The sequence below is a fragment of the Heptranchias perlo genome, unplaced genomic scaffold, assembly GCF_035084215.1.
Source record: "Heptranchias perlo isolate sHepPer1 unplaced genomic scaffold, sHepPer1.hap1 HAP1_SCAFFOLD_140, whole genome shotgun sequence".
Classification (NCBI taxonomy): Eukaryota; Metazoa; Chordata; class Chondrichthyes; order Hexanchiformes; family Hexanchidae; genus Heptranchias; species Heptranchias perlo.
In genome coordinates, this window is record NW_027138646.1 from 338,095 (window position 1) to 355,032 (window position 16,938).

The 16,938-nt window shown below is 51.8% G+C and overlaps 1 protein-coding gene across 1 annotated transcript; it reads right to left on the reverse strand.

Moving 5' to 3' along the window:
- Positions 1-10,686: 10,686 nt before the first annotated feature.
- Positions 10,687-12,575, reverse strand: nrarpa (NOTCH regulated ankyrin repeat protein a). Its single transcript, XM_067977299.1, has one exon. It carries the CDS (start codon positions 12,562-12,564, stop codon positions 11,086-11,088), a length of 1,479 nt encoding a protein of 492 aa, XP_067833400.1. The 5' UTR covers positions 12,565-12,575; the 3' UTR covers positions 10,687-11,085.
- Between the last annotated feature and the right edge of the window lie 4,363 nt (positions 12,576-16,938).

The following is a 16,938-nucleotide window of genomic DNA, read 5'->3' on the forward strand; positions in this document are numbered from 1 at the left end:
GGACAGTGTGATACAGAGTGTGATAGGGGGCAGTGAGATACAGAGTGTGATAGGGGGCAGTGAGATACAGAGTGTGATAGGGGGCAGTGTGATACAGACTGTGATAGGGGACAGTGTGATACAGAGTGTGATGGGGGGCAGTGCGACACAGAGTGTGATAGGAGGCAGTGTGATACAGAGTGTGATAGGGGACAGTGTGATACAGAGTGTGATAGGGGGCAGTGTGATACAGACTGTGATAGGGGGCAGTGTGATACAGACTGTGATAGGGGACAGTGTGATACAGAGTGTGATAGGGGACAGTGTGATACAGAGTGTGATAGGGGACAGTGTGATACAGAGTGTGATAGGGGGCAGTGTGATACAGACTGTGATAGGGGGCAGTGTGATACAGACTGTGATAGGGACAGTGTGATACAGACTGTGATAGGGGGCAGTGTGATACAGACTGTGATAGGGGGCAGTGTGATACAGAGTGTGATCGGGGGCAGTGTGATACAGACTGTGATAGGGGGCAGTGTGATACAGGCTGTGATAGGGGGCAGTGTGATACAGAGTGTGATAGGGGACAGTGTGATACAGACTCTGATAGGGGGCAGAGTGATCCAGAGTGTGATAGGGGGCAGTGTGATACAGAGTGTGATAGGGGGCAGTGTGATCCAGACTGTGATAGGGGGCAGTGTGATACAGACTGTGATAGGGGGCAGTGTGATACAGACTGTGATAGGGGGCAGTGTGATCCAGACTGTGATAGGGAGCAGTGTGATACAGAGTGTGATAGGGGGCAGTGTGATACAGAGTGTGATAGGGGGCAGTGTGATACAGACTGTGATAGGGAGCAGTGTGATACAGAGTGTGATAGGGGGCAGTGTGATACAGAGTGTGATAGGGGGCAGTGTGATACAGAGTGTGATAGGGGACAGTGTGATACAGACTGTGATAGGGGACAGTGTGATACAGAGTGTGATAGGGGGCAGTGTGATACAGACTGTGATAGGGGACAGTGTGATACAGAGTGTGATCGGGGACAGTGTGATACAGAGTGTGATAGGGAGCAGTGTGATACAGAGTGTGATAGGGGGCAGTGTGATACAGACTGTGATAGGGGGCAGTGTGATACAGACTGTGATAGGGGACAGTGTGATACAGAGTGTGATAGGGGACAGTGTGATACAGAGTGTGATAGGGGACAGTGTGATACAGACTGTGATAGGGGCCAGTGTGATACAGAGTGTGATAGGGGGCAGTGTGATACAGAGTGTGATAGGGGGCAGTGTGATACAGAGTGTGATAGGGGGCAGTGTGATACAGAGTGTGATAGGGGGCAGTGTGATACAGACTGTGATAGGGGACAGTGTGATACAGAGTGTGATAGGGGACAGTGTGATACAGAGTGTGATAGGGGGCAGTGTGATACAGAGTGTGATAGGGGGCAGTGTGATACAGAGTGTGATAGGGGGCAGTGTGATACAGACTGTGATAGGGGACAGTGTGATACAGAGTGTGATGGGGGGCAGTGCGACACAGAGTGTGATAGGAGGCAGTGTGATACAGAGTGTGATAGGGGACAGTGTGATACAGAGTGTGATAGGGGGCAGTGTGATACAGAGTGTGATAGGGGGCAGTGTGATACAGACTGTGATAGGGGGCAGTGTGATACAGAGTGTGATAGGGGACAGTGTGATACAGAGTGTGATAGGGGACAGTGTGATACAGAGTGTGATAGGGGACAGTGTGATACAGAGTGTGATAGGGAGCAGTGTGATACAGACTGTGATAGGGGGCAGTGTGATACAGACTGTGATAGGGGGCAGTGTGATACAGACTGTGATAGGGGGCAGTGTGATACAGACTGTGATAGGGGACAGTGTGATAGAGTGTGATAGGGAGCAGTGTGATACAGACTGTGATAGGGGGCAGTGTGATACAGACTGTGATAGGGGGCAGTGTGATACAGAGTGTGATCGGGGACAGTGTGATACAGACTGTGATAGGGGACAGTGTGATACAGACTGTGATAGGGGGCAGTGTGATACAGAGTGTGATCGGGGACAGTGTGATACAGACTGTGATAGGGGACAGTGTGATAGAGTGTGATAGGGAGCAGTGTGATACAGAGTGTGATCGGGGACAGTGTGATACAGAGTGTGATAGGGGGCAGTGTGATACAGACTGTGATCGGGGACAGTGTGATACAGACTGTGATCGGGGACAGTGTGATACAGACTGTGATAGGGGACAGTGTGATAGAGTGTGATAGGGAGCAGTGTGATACAGACTGTGATAGGGGGCAGTGTGATACAGACTGTGATAGGGGGCAGTGTGATACAGACTGTGATAGGGGGCAGTGTGATACAGACTGTGATAGGGGGCAGTGTGATACAGAGTGTGATAGGGGACAGTGTGATACAGAGTGTGATAGGGGACAGTGTGATACAGAGTGTGATAGGGGACAGTGTGATAGAGTGTGATAGGGGACAGTGTGATACAGAGTGTGATAGGGGGCAGTGTGATACAGACTGTGATAGGGGGCAGTGTGATACAGAGTGTGATAGGAGGCAGTGTGATACAGAGTGTGATAGGGGACAGTGTGATACAGAGTGTGATAGGGGACAGTGTGATACAGAGTGTGATAGGGGACAGTGTTGTACAGAGTGTGATAGGGGACAGTGTGATACAGAGTGTGATAGGGGACAGTGTGATACAGAGTGTGATAGGGGGCAGTGTGATACAGAGTGTGATAGGGGGCAGTGTGATACAGAGTGTGATAGGGGGCAGTGTGATACAGAGTGTGATAGGGGGCAGTGTGATACAGACTGTGATCGGGGGCAGAGTGATACAGACTGTGATAGGGGGCAGAGTGATACAGAGTGTGATAGGGGGCAGAGTGATACAGAGTGTGATCGGGGACAGTGTGATACAGAGTGTGATAGGGGGCAGTGTGATACAGAGTGTGATAGGGGGCAGAGTGATACAGACTGTGATCGGGGGCAGAGTGATACAGACTGTGATAGGGGGCAGAGTGATACAGACTGTGATAGGGGGCAGAGTGATACAGACTCTCGACTGTGATGGGCAGGGAGGCAGCAGGTGTTGAATTTGTGAGAGGGTGGGTGTCTGCTGTTGTGGCGACGGTGTTGAGGAGGGAGCGGACTGTGTTGGGTGTGTGATGTGGAGGGTGGTGGCCAGTTTTAGAAAATATTGGGGAAAATGGCATCTTGTGGTGGGACTGTAACAGGAAGGTTGCAGGCAATGTTGGGACTGCAATTGAGAGGGAGTTTCTGGTGCTTGGATTGTAATGGGAAAGGTGACGGCTGTCACTGGGACTGTAATGGGGAAGTGGCAGCCGGTGTTGTGACTTTAATGAGGACGGTGCAGCCTGTTTTGGGACTTTCATGGGTCGTGAATGACCAATGTTGGGCTTGTAATGGTTAGTGTGGCAGCCAATGTTGGGACTGTAGCTTGGGGATGGAGCAGCTGGTGTTGAGACTGTCATGGGGAGGGTGGCGGCTGGAGTTGGGGCTCTAATGGGGAGAGTGGTTGCCGATTGTAGGACAATTATAGGGAAGTTGGCGGCCGGTGATGTGACTGTAATGGGGTGGGTGGTGAATTGTGTTGGAACTGTCATGGGGCTGGTGGTTGCATTTGTTGGGACTATAATGGGGAGCGAGCAGATGTGTTGGGGTTGTAATGGGGAGGGTTACGGCTAGTGTTGTGACTGCAATGGGTAGGGTGGTTGCAGGTGTTTGGACTGAAATGGGGAGCAAGCGGCCAGTGTTGTGAATGTAATGGGGAGCAGACTGTGTTGGGAACGCAATGGGGAGGGTCGTTGCAGGTGTTGTGATTCTCATGGGGAGCGAGTGGATATGTTGGGATTGTAATGGGGAGGGTGGCACACTGTGTTTGGACTGTAATGGGGAGGGTGGTTGCCGATGTTGGAACTGTAATGGGGATGGTGCAGCCAGTGTTGATACTGTAATGGGGATGCAGTGGCTGGTGTTCATACTGTAATGGGGAGTGAGCAATTGGTGTTGGCACAGTAATGCAGAGAGTGTCAGCCAGTGTTGGGAGTGCAATGGTGAGGTTGGCGGCCAGCGTTGGCACTGTAGTGCGGAGGGAGAGGCCACTTTTTGGACTGTAATGGGCAGGGACTGATCAATGTTGGTATGCATAGTGTGGCAGCCGACGTTGGGACTTTATTTAATTCGGGTGGCAACCAGTGTTGGGTCTCTAATGGGGAGGGAATGGATGTTGCTGGGACTGCAATGCAGATGATGGCAGCTGATGTTGGGACTGTAATGGGTTGGTTGACAACCACCGTTGGGTCTACAATGTGTTGGGATTGTAATAAGTAAGGAGTGGCTGGCATTTGTACTGTAACGGGGAAGATGGCGGCCAGTGTTATGACTATAATGGGGAGGAAACGCCAAGTGCTTGGACTGTAATGGGTAGTGAGTGACCGATGTTGTGACTGTAATGGGTAGTGTGACAACCAGTGTTGGGACTTTAATGGTTAGGATGGCAGCCGGTGTTGGGACTGTTATGGGGAAGGAGCAGCTCGTGTTGGGACTGTAATGGGGAGGGCGCCGGCTGGAGTTGGGACTGCAATGGGGAGAATGGCGGCCGGTGATAGGACAATAATGGGGAAGGTAGTGGCTGGTGATGTGACTGTAAACGGGAAGGTGGCGACTGCCGTTTGGATTGCAATGGGGAGAGTGGCAGACTGTGTTGGGTCTGTCATGGGGAGGGTGGTTGCATTTGTTGGGACTACAATGGGGACGAAGCGGATGTGTTGCGGCTATAATGGGAGAGAGGTTGCAGGTGTTGGGTCTGTAATGGGGAGCGAGCGGCCAGTGTTTTGACTGTAATGGAGAGGGTGGCAGCCTGTGTTGGGATGTAACGGGGAGGGTGGTTGCAGGTGTTGGGACTGTAATAGGGAGGGATTAGCCAGTGTTGGGACTGTAATGGGGAGAGAATGGCTGGTGTTGGAACTGTAATGGGGAAAGAGCGGCCAGTGTTGGGATGATAATGGGAGGGAGGAACCAGTGTTGGGACTGTAATGGGGAGAGGCCATTGTTGGGACTGCAATGAGGGAGTGGCCGGTGTTGGGACTGTAATGAGGGTGGCATCCGATGTTGTAACAGTAATGGGGTGGGGGTGGCAGCTGGTGTTGAGACTGCAAGGGTTGGGTGCGGCTGGAATTGTGACACTAATGGAGAGGGTGCTGCTGGTGTTGGGACTGTAATGAGAAGAGAGCAGCTGGTATTCGGACTATAACACAGAGTCGTGGCCGTTGTTGGGACTGTACTGGAGAGGGTGTCCTCCGATGTTCGACTGCAATGGGGAGGGTGTTGGCCATTGTTGAGACTGCAATGGGTGGGAGTGGCTGGTGTTAGGACTGTAATGTGGAGTGGCGGCCGTTGTTGAGACTGTAATATGGAGGTTGTCAGCCGGTGTTGGAACTATAATGGGGAAGGTGGTGGCTGGTGTTAATACTGTAATGGTTGGGAACAGACGGTGCTGGAACTGTAATACAGAGTGAAGGCTGTTGCTGGTACCGTAATCGGGAAGTTGTCGGTCATTGTTTTGACTATAATGTGGAATGTGGCGACCCTTGTTGGGACTGTAATGGGAAGGGAGCAGCTGGTGTTGTGATTATAATGGTGAGGGAGCGGCCCATGTTGTGACCGTCATGGGGAGGGTGGCGGCCAGCGGTGGGGCTGTAATGGGGAGGGTGGCGGCCAGCGGTGGGGCTGTAATGGGGCGGGTGGCGGCCAGCGGTGGGGCTGTAATGGGGCGGGTGGCGGCCAGCGGTGGGGCTGTCATGGGGAGGGTGGCGGCCAGCGGTGGGGCTGTCATGGGGAGGGTGGCGGCCAGCGGTGGGGCTGTAATGGGGAGGATGGCGGCCAGCGGTGGGGCTGTAATGGGGAGGGTGGCGGCCAGCGTTTGGAGATGGAATGATAGTGTTGGCTATGTGGCGATCAAAGGGAGACAAGCTCTCACCATTATCAACACTCTGGGATATTAAATGTAGAACTGCATCAACAGATTCTCCTGGGAGGATGGATGGAGAGTAGCTGGGCCCCTGTCTGAAAATGTCATCATATTATTTCAGAGAATATGTGGGCAGATGGGGATACAGGCAGCACACACGGGCAGAGAGTGGGAAAAGCAGCTTATGCACGCGGGCAGAGGGGGTACGGACAGCACACACGGGCAGAGGGGGGTACGGACAGCATGCGGGCAGAGGGGGGTACGGACAGCATGCGGGCAGAGGGGGGTACGGACAGCACGCGGGCAGAGGGGGGTACGGACAGCATGCGGGCAGAGGGGGGTACGGACAGCATGCGGGCAGAGGGGGGTACGGACAGCACGCGGGCAGAGGGGGGTACGGACAGCACGCGGGCAGAGGGGGGTACGGACAGCACGCGGGCAGAGGGGGGTACGGACAGCATGCGGGCAGAGGGGGGTACGGACAGCACGCGGGCAGAGGGGGGTACGGACAGCACGCGGGCAGAGGGGGGTACGGACAGCACGCGGGCAGAGGGGGGTACGGACAGCACGCGGGCAGAGGGGGGTACGGACAGCACGCGGGCAGAGGGGGGTACGGACAGCATGCGGGCAGAGGGGGTACGGACAGCATGCGGGCAGAGGGGGGTACGGACAGCACGCGGGCAGAGGGGGGTACGGACAGCACGCGGGCAGAGGGGGGTACGGACAGCATGCGGGCAGAGGGGGTACGGACAGCATGCGGGCAGAGGGGGGTACGGACAGCACGCGGGCAGAGGGGGGTACGGACAGCACGCGGGCAGAGGGGGGTACGGACAGCACGCGGGCAGAGGGGGGTACGGACAGCATGCGGGCAGAGGGGGGTACGGACAGCATGCGGGCAGAGGGGGGTACGGACAGCATGCGGGCAGAGGGGGGTACGGACAGCATGCGGGCAGAGGGGGGTACGGACAGCACGCGGGCAGAGGGGGGTACGGACAGCATGCGGGCAGAGGGGGGTACGGACAGCATGCGGGCAGAGGGGGGTACGGACAGCATGCGGGCAGAGGGGGGTACGGACAGCATGCGGGCAGAGGGGGGTACGGACAGCACACGGGCAGAGGGGGGTACGGACAGCATGCGGGCAGAGGGGGCAGCACAGGTGGCACAAATGGGGGTGCAGCCTCTGTCCAAACACCCGGGACACCAGCTGCACTCTCCCTTTGTTTAATTGTGTGTTGATTACAAATTACGTATAAGAATGTTGAAAATCAGGAGGGGTTTTGATCGAGTAAATGAGGAGAAAGTGTTTCCAGTGGCAGAAGGGTCGGTAACCAGAGGATAGAGATTTAAGGTGATCGGCAAAAGAACCAGGATGAGGAGAATGTTTTTTTACACAGTGAGTTATTACAGTCTGGAATTCAGTTATGGGGAAAGAACAGGGCAGTGGGACTAATTGGAGAGCTCTTTCAAGGAGCCGGTAGAGGCCCGCTGGGTCGAATGGCCTCCTCTGTGCTGTAAGATTCTACCATTCTTCAAAAGTGACTCAATATTCCAAATTCAGGGCTGAGAACTTTGGCAATGTGAGAGAGAGAGCGAAACAGAGAGAGAGAGAGCGAAACAGAGAGAGAGAGAGCGAAACAGAGAGAGAGAGAGCGAAACAGAGAGAGAGAGAGCGAAACAGAGAGAGAGAGAGCGAAACAGAGAGAGAGAGAGCGAAACAGAGAGAGAGAGAGCGAAACAGAGAGAGAGAGAGCGAAACAGAGAGAGAGAGAGCGAAACAGAGAGAGAGAGAGCGAAACAGAGAGAGAGAGAGCGAAACAGAGAGAGAGAGAGCGAAACAGAGAGAGAGAGAGCGAAACAGAGAGAGAGAGAGCGAAACAGAGAGAGAGAGCGAAACAGAGAGAGAGAGAGCGAAACAGAGAGAGAGAGAGCGAAACAGAGAGAGAGAGAGCGAAACAGAGAGAGAGAGAGCGAAACAGAGAGAGAGAGAGCGAAACAGAGAGAGAGAGAGCGAAACAGAGAGAGAGAGAGCGAAACAGAGAGAGAGAGAGCGAAACAGAGAGAGAGAGCGAAACAGAGAGAGAGAGCGACAGAGAGAGAGCGACAGAGAGAGAGCGACAGAGAGAGAGCGACAGAGAGAGAGCGACAGAGAGAGAGCGACAGAGAGAGAGCGACAGAGAGAGAGCCCGACAGAGAGCGAGAGAGAGAGAGAGAGCGACAGAGAGAGAGCGACAGAGAGAGAGCGACAGAGAGAGAGCGACAGAGAGAGAGCGACAGAGAGAGAGCGACAGAGAGAGAGCGACAGAGAGAGAGAGAGCCCGACAGAGAGAGAGAGAGAGAGAGCCCGACAGAGAGAGAGAGAGAGAGCCCGACAGAGAGAGAGAGAGAGAGCCCGACAGAGAGAGAGAGAGCCCGACAGAGAGAGAGAGAGCCCGACAGAGAGAGAGAGAGCCCGACAGAGAGAGAGAGAGACCGACAGAGAGAGAGAGAGCCCGACAGAGAGAGAGAGAGAGAGAGAGCCCGACAGAGAGAGAGAGAGCCCGACAGAGAGAGAGAGAGACCGACAGAGAGAGAGAGAGACCGACAGAGAGAGAGAGAGACCGACAGAGAGAGAGAGAGAGAGAGAGCCCGACAGAGAGAGAGAGAGAGAGCCCGACAGAGAGAGAGAGAGAGAGAGACAGAGAGAGAGAGAGAGAGCCCGACAGAGAGAGAGAGAGAGAGCCCGACAGAGAGAGAGAGAGAGAGCCCGACAGAGAGAGAGAGAGCCCGACAGAGAGAGAGAGAGCCCGACAGAGAGAGAGAGAGCCCGACAGAGAGAGAGAGAGAGAGAGACCGACAGAGAGAGAGAGAGAGAGAGACCGACAGAGAGAGAGAGAGAGAGAGACCGACAGAGAGAGAGAGAGAGAGATAGACCGACAGAGAGAGAGAGAGATAGACCGACAGAGAGAGAGAGAGAGAGACCGACAGAGAGAGATAGACCGACAGAGAGAGAGAGAGATAGACCGACAGAGAGAGAGAGAGAGAGCGACCGACAGAGAGAGAGATAGACCGACAGAGAGAGAGAGAGATAGACCGACAGAGAGAGAGAGAGAGAGACCGACAGAGAGAGATAGACCGACAGAGAGAGATAGACCGACAGAGAGAGAGAGAGATAGACCGACAGAGAGAGAGAGAGAGAGACCGACAGAGAGAGAGAGAGAGAGACCGACAGAGAGAGAGAGAGATAGACCGACAGAGAGAGAGAGAGATAGACCGACAGAGAGAGAGAGAGATAGACCGACAGAGACACAGAGAGAGCGACAGAGAGAGAGAGAGCGACAGAGAGAGAGAGAGCGACAGAGAGAGAGAGAGCGACAGAGAGAGAGAGAGCGACAGAGAGAGAGAGAGCGACAGAGAGAGAGAGAGCGACAGAGAGAGAGAGAGCGACAGAGAGAGAGAGACCGACAGAGAGAGAGAGACCGACAGAGAGAGAGAGACCGACAGAGAGAGAGAGACCGACAGAGAGAGAGAGACCGACAGAGAGAGAGAGACCGACAGAGAGAGAGAGCCCGACAGAGAGAGAGAGACCGACAGAGAGAGAGAGACCGACAGAGAGAGAGAGACCGACAGAGAGAGAGAGAGACCGACAGAGAGAGAGAGAGAGAGAGAGCCCGACAGAGAGAGCCCGACAGAGAGAGCCCGACAGAGAGAGCCCGACAGAGAGAGCCCGACAGAGAGAGACCGACAGAGAGAGACCGACAGAGAGAGACCGACAGAGAGAGACCGACAGAGAGAGACCGACAGAGAGAGACCGACAGAGAGAGACCGACAGAGAGAGACCGACAGAGAGAGACCGACAGAGAGAGACCGACAGAGACACAGAGAGAGCGACAGAGAGAGAGAGACCGACAGAGAGAGAGAGAGCGACAGAGAGAGAGAGAGCGACAGAGAGAGAGAGACCGACAGAGAGAGACCGACAGAGAGAGACCGACAGAGAGAGACCGACAGAGAGAGAGAGAGAGACCGACAGAGAGAGAGAGAGAGAGACCGACAGAGAGAGAGAGAGAGACCGACAGAGAGAGAGAGAGAGACCGACAGAGAGAGAGAGAGAGACCGACAGAGAGAGAGAGAGAGACCGACAGAGAGAGAGAGAGAGAGAGCCCGACAGAGAGAGAGAGAGAGACCGACAGAGAGAGAGAGAGAGACCGACAGAGAGAGAGAGCGGGCGGTGGGTGTTATGTGAGGTGAGTGGGGAGGGTTGGGGCGAGTGTGTGGGGTGGGAGTGAGGGCGGGGGGGAGGGTGCAGTGAGTGGGGGTGTGTATAAGGGTGGGGGGGGGGGGGGGGGGTGTGAGTCCCCTTGTCCTCGGCTTCGGCCCCCTGTCCCTTGACCCCTGTCCCTTGACCCCGGCCCCCTGTCCCTTGACCCCTGTCCCCGGCCCCCTGTCCCTTGACCCCGGCCCCCTGTCCCAGGCCCCCTGTCCCTCTGCTCCTCGGTCCCCGGCCCCCTGTCCCCCGGCCCCCTGTCCCTCTGCTCCTCGGTCCCCGGCCCCCTGTCCCCCGGCCCCCTGTCCCTCTGCTCCTCGGTCCCCGGCCCCCTGTCCCCCGGCCCCCTGTCCCCGGCCCCCTGTCCCCGTCCCCCTGTCCCAGGCCCCCTGTCCCTTGACCCCTGTCCCCGGTCCCGGCCCCCCGCCCCCGGACTGCACGCTGACACCGGCTCCGTGTTTTACACCATTTATTGTTATTTGACCGTGAACACGCGCCCGGCCCCGGGTCCCAGTGTCCCCCAGACCGGGGGGTCCCCGCTCCCCGCCTCAGCTCCGGCCTCGGGGCGGGCAAGGGGGCCGGGCCGGGCCGGGCCAAGCACCGCGCGTCAGGGTGCCCGGTCCCGCACCGCCTAACCCGGGGAGGGCGACACCGGCCCCGGGCACCCTCCCCTTCCCCAATGAGCAGCCGCCGCGGCCCCCGCTCCGAGTCCGGGCCGGTGAGGTAGATGGGCCGGAGCCGACAGTAAAGCAACGGGCGGGCCTCGGGCCTACAGTGTGTGTGTGTGTGTTGGGCGGGGAGGGAGGCCCGGTCCTGAGCCTCGGGGGGTCCGCAGTGCCCGGGCCCGGGCCTCACCGGCCGCCGCTCGCCCCGTACTTGGCCTTGGTGATGAGGTAGAGCACGATGTCCTGGTGGCCGCCGAAGGCCGCGATGTGCAGCGCGCTCCAGCCGTCGCGGTTCGCCAGGCGGATGTCGGCGCCGAACTTGACGAGCAGTTTGACGAGCTCCAGGTTGCCGGCGGTCACCGACTGGTGGAGCGCCGTCTGGCCCTCGGGCCCGAACGAGTTGACGTTGAAGTGACAGTCGGTCATGTTCTGGAGCAGCGACTGCAGCTCCCGCGTGTTGCCGCGTCTCACCGCCTCCTGGAAGATGCGCTGCGGGGCGGCGGCCGGAGACACCTCGGCCTGGCTCATGGCCCCCGCCTCCCGGGTGCCGCCCGCTCTACGGCCCGGCGCCTGCTCGCTCGCTCCCTCCCTCCCTCCCGGTGGCCGGAGGAGCCGCGGCCCGGTCAATCGGTATCCAGGCCGGCCCGTGCCCGTATCCCGGAGCCCGGCCGGTCGGTCGGTCGGTGTCCCGCCGCCGCGGGGAAGGTGCCCTGTGGGGCGGTATCTCGGTGCCTGGTTCTCGGTGTCCCGATGGATCGGTGCTCGGTATCCCGGTTGCTCGGTCCCTGTGTCTCGGTGTCCCCGGTATCCCGGTTGCTCGGTGTCCCGGTGTCCCCGGTTGCTCGGTGTCCCCGGTTCCCCGGTGTCCCCGGTTGCTCGGTGTCCCCGGTTGCTCGGTGTCCCGGTGTCCCCGGTGTCCCCGGTTGCTCGGTATCCCGGTGTCCCCGGTTCCCCGGTTGCTCGGTGTCCCCGGTTGCTCGGTCCCTGTGTCCCGGTGTCCCCGGTTGCTCGGTATCCCGGTGTCCCCGGTTGCTCGGTATCCCGGTGTCCCCGGTTGCTCGGTATCCCGGTGTCCCCGGTTGCTCGGTATCCCGGTGTCCCCGGTTGCTCGGTCCCGGTTGCTCGGTGTCCCCGGTTGCTCGGTCCCGGTTGCTCGGTGTCCCCGGTTGCTCGGCCCCTGTGTCTCGGTGTCCCGGTTGCTCGGTGTCCCCGGTTGCTCGGCCCCTGTGTCTCGGTGTCCCGGTTGCTCGGTGTCCCCGGTTGCTCGGTGTCCCGGTTGCTCGGTGTCCCCGGTTGCTCGGTGTCCCCGGTTGCTCGGTGTCCCCGGTTGCTCGGCCCCTGTGTCTCGGTGGCCCCGGTTGCTCGGTGTCCCGGTTGCTCGGTGTCCCCGGTTGCTCGGTGTCCCCGGTTGCTCGGTGTCCCCGGTATCCCGGTTGCTCGGTGTCCCCGGTTGCTCGGTGTCCCCGGTTGCTCGGTCCCTGTGTCCCCGGTGTCCCGGTTGCTCGGTGTCCCCGGTTGCTCGGTGTCCCCGGTTGCTCGGTGTCCCGGTTGCTCGGTGTCCCGGTGCGGGCCGGCCCTCGCTCCGCGGTCCTCCGCTGCCCTTGTCTCTGGTCCGCTGCCGCCCCGCCGCCGCTGCTTTTGACCCGCGAGCGCTGATATTACCATGACAATGGAACGCTGCCTGTCTCGGTATTCCACACAGCCGGCCAATGGGGCGGCGCCGCCCATCCCCCCATCACATGGATTGGCTGAGGCCCCACGTGGAGCAGGGGCGGGGCTGTCACCCTGTGACACTAGGGGCGGGGCTCCCGTTAATTCATTAAAATTCTAGAGCGTGGGAACCAGGAGAGGAAATCTTCCCAGAGAGAAATACACAGAAACACAGAGAGATATTCAGATACTCAGAGAAACTCTGAAATATTCAGATACTCAGAGAGATTCAGAGATATTCAGATACTCAGGGATATTCAGATATATTCAGATACTCAGAGATAATCAGAGATATTCAGATAATCAGAGATATTCTGAGATATTCAGATTCTCAGTGATATTCAGAGATATTCAGATGAACAGATATTCAGATACTCAGAGATATTCAGCAATATCCAGATACACAGAGATATTTAGCGATATTCGGATAGTTCGAGATATTCAGAGATATTCAGAGATATTCTGATATGCAGAGATATTCAGAGATATTCAGATACTCAGAGATATTCAGAGATATTCAGATACTCATAGATATTCAGATACTCAGATACTCAGAGATATTCAGATACTCAGAGATATTCAGATACTCAGAGATATTCAGAGATGTTGAGATCCTCATAGATATTCAGAAACTCAGAGATATTCAGATATATTCAGATACTCAGGGATAATCAGAGATATTCAGATACTCAGAGATATTCAGATACACAGAGATATTCATAGATATTCAGATACACAGAGATATTCAGACACACAGAGATATTCATAGATATTCAGATACACAGAGATATTCAGACACACAGAGATATTCATAGATATTCAGATAAACAGAGATATTCAGAGATATTCAGATACACAGAGATATTCAGAGATCTTCAGATACACAGAGATATTCAGACACACAGAGATATTCAGAGATATTCAGAAACTCAGAGATATTCAGATACACAGAGATATTCAGACACACAGAGATATTCAGATACACAGAGATATTCAGAGATATTCAGATACACAGAGATATTCAGATACACAGAGACATTCAGAGATATTCAGATACTCAGAGATATTCAGATATATTCAGATACTCAGGGATATTCAGAGATATTCAGATACTCAGAGATATTCAGATATATTCAGAGATATTCAGATACTCATAGATATTCAGAGACATTCAGATACTCAGAGATATTCTGATACACAGAGATATTCGGAGATATTCAGATACTCAGAGATATTCAGAGATATTCAGATACACAGAGAAACTCTGAAATATTCAGATATTCAGATATATTCAGATACTCGGAGATATTCAGAGATATTCAAATACTCAGGGATATTCAGAGATATTCAGAAACTCAGAGATATTCAGATATATTCAGATACTCAGTGATTTAAGAGATATTCAGATACTCCGAGATATTCAGAGATAATCAGATACACAGATATTCAGAGATATTTAGATAAACAGAGATATTCAGAGACATTCTGATACGCAGAGATATTCAGATACTCAGAGATATTCAGAGATGTTGAGATACTCATAGATATTCAGAAACTCAGAAATATTCACATATATTCAGATACTCAGGGATAATCAGAGATATTCAGATAATCAGAGATATTCTGAGATATTCAGATTCTCAGTGATATTCAGAGATATTCAGATGAACAGATATTCAGATACTCAGAGATATTCAGCAATATCCAGATACACAGAGATATTTAGCGATATTCGGATAGTTCGAGATATTCAGAGATATTCAGAGATATTCTGATATGCAGAGATATTCAGAGATATTCAGATACTCAGAGATATTCAGAGATATTCAGATACTCATAGATATTCAGATACTCAGATACTCAGAGATATTCAGATACTCAGAGATATTCAGATACTCAGAGATATTCAGAGATGTTGAGATCCTCATAGATATTCAGAAACTCAGAGATATTCAGATATATTCAGATACTCAGGGATAATCAGAGATATTCAGATACTCAGAGATATTCAGATACACAGAGATATTCATAGATATTCAGATACACAGAGATATTCAGACACACAGAGATATTCATAGATATTCAGATACACAGAGATATTCAGACACACAGAGATATTCATAGATATTCAGATAAACAGAGATATTCAGAGATATTCAGATACACAGAGATATTCAGAGATCTTCAGATACACAGAGATATTCAGACACACAGAGATATTCAGAGATATTCAGAAACTCAGAGATATTCAGATACACAGAGATATTCAGACACACAGAGATATTCAGATACACAGAGATATTCAGAGATATTCAGATACACAGAGATATTCAGATACACAGAGACATTCAGAGATATTCAGATACTCAGAGATATTCAGATATATTGAGATACTCAGGGATATTCAGAGATATTCAGATACTCAGAGATATTCAGATATATTCAGATACTCAGGGATATTCAGAGATATTCAGATACTGAGAGATATTCAGAGATATCCAGATACGCATAGATATTCTGAGATATTCAAATTCTCAGAGATATTCAGACACTCAGAGAAACTCTGAAATATTCAGATACTCAGAGATATTCAGATACTAAGAGATATTCTGATACACAGAGATATTCAGAGATATTCAGATACACATTGATATTCAGAGATATTCAGATCGTAAGAGATGCTCAGAGATGTTCAGATATATTCAGATACTCAGAGATATTCAGAGACATTCAAATACTCAGAGATATTCAGATACTCAGAGATATTCAGAGACATTCAGATACTCAGAGATATTCAGAGATATTCAGATACTCATAGATATTCAGAGATATTCAGATACTCAGAGATATTCAGATACACAGAGATATTTAGCGATATTCGGATACTTAGAGATATTCAGAGATATTCAGATATAAAGAGATTTTCAGAGATAGTCTGATACTCAGATATTCAGAGATATTCAGATACTCATAGATATTCAGAAACTCAGAGATATTCAGATATATTCAGATACTCAGGGATATTCAGATACACAGAGATATTTAGCGATATTCGGATACTTAGAGATATTCAGAGATATAAGATATACAGAGATTTTCAGAGATAGTCTGATGCTCGGAGATAGTCAGTGATATTCAGATACTCAGAGATATTGGGGGATTGTCAGAGATTTTCAGATACACAGAGACATTCAGAGATATTCAGATACTCAGAGGTATTCAGAAACTCAGAGATATTCAGATATATTCAGATACTCAGGGATATTCAGAGATATTCAGATACACAGATATTCAGAGATATTCAGATAAACAGAGATATTCAGAGATACAGAGATATTCAGAGACATTCAGATACTCAGAGATATTCAGATATATTCAGATACTCAGAGATATTCAGATATATTCAGAGACACAGCTATTCAGAAATGTAGAGATATTCAGAGCTATTCAGAAACTCAGAGATATTCAGACATATTCTGATACGCAGAGATATTCAGAGATATTCAGATTCTTAGTGATATTCAGAGATATTCAGATGAAGAGATATTCAGAGACACAGAGATATTCAGAGACATTCAAATACTCAGAGATATTCAGAGATATTCAGATACTCAGAGATATTCAGATATATTCAGATACTCAGGGATAATCAGAGATATTCAGATACTCAGAGATATTCAGATACACAGAGATATTCAGACACACAGAGATATTCATAGATATTCAGATACACAGAGATATTCAGACACACAGAGATATTCATAGATATTCAGATAAACAGAGATATTCAGAGATATTCAGATACACAGAGATATTCAGAGATCTTCAGATACACAGAGATATTCAGACACACAGAGATATTCAGAGATATTCAGAAACTCAGAGATATTCAGATACACAGAGATATTCAGGCACACAGAGATATTCAGATACACAGAGATATTCAGAGATATTCAGATACACAGAGATATTCAGATACACAGAGACATTCAGAGATATTCAGATACTCAGAGATATTCAGATATATTCAGATACTCAGGGATATTCAGAGATATTCAGATACTCAGAGATATTCAGATATATTCAGATACTCAGGGATATTCAGAGATATTCAGATACTGAGAGATATTCAGAGATATCCAGATACGCATAGATATTCTGAGATATTCAAATTCTCAGAGATATTCAGACACTCAGAGAAACTCTGAAATATTCAGATACTCAGAGATATTCAGATACTAAGAGATATTCTGATACACAGAGATATTCAGAGATATTCAGATACACATTGATATTCAGAGATATTCAGATCGTAAGAGATGCTCAGAG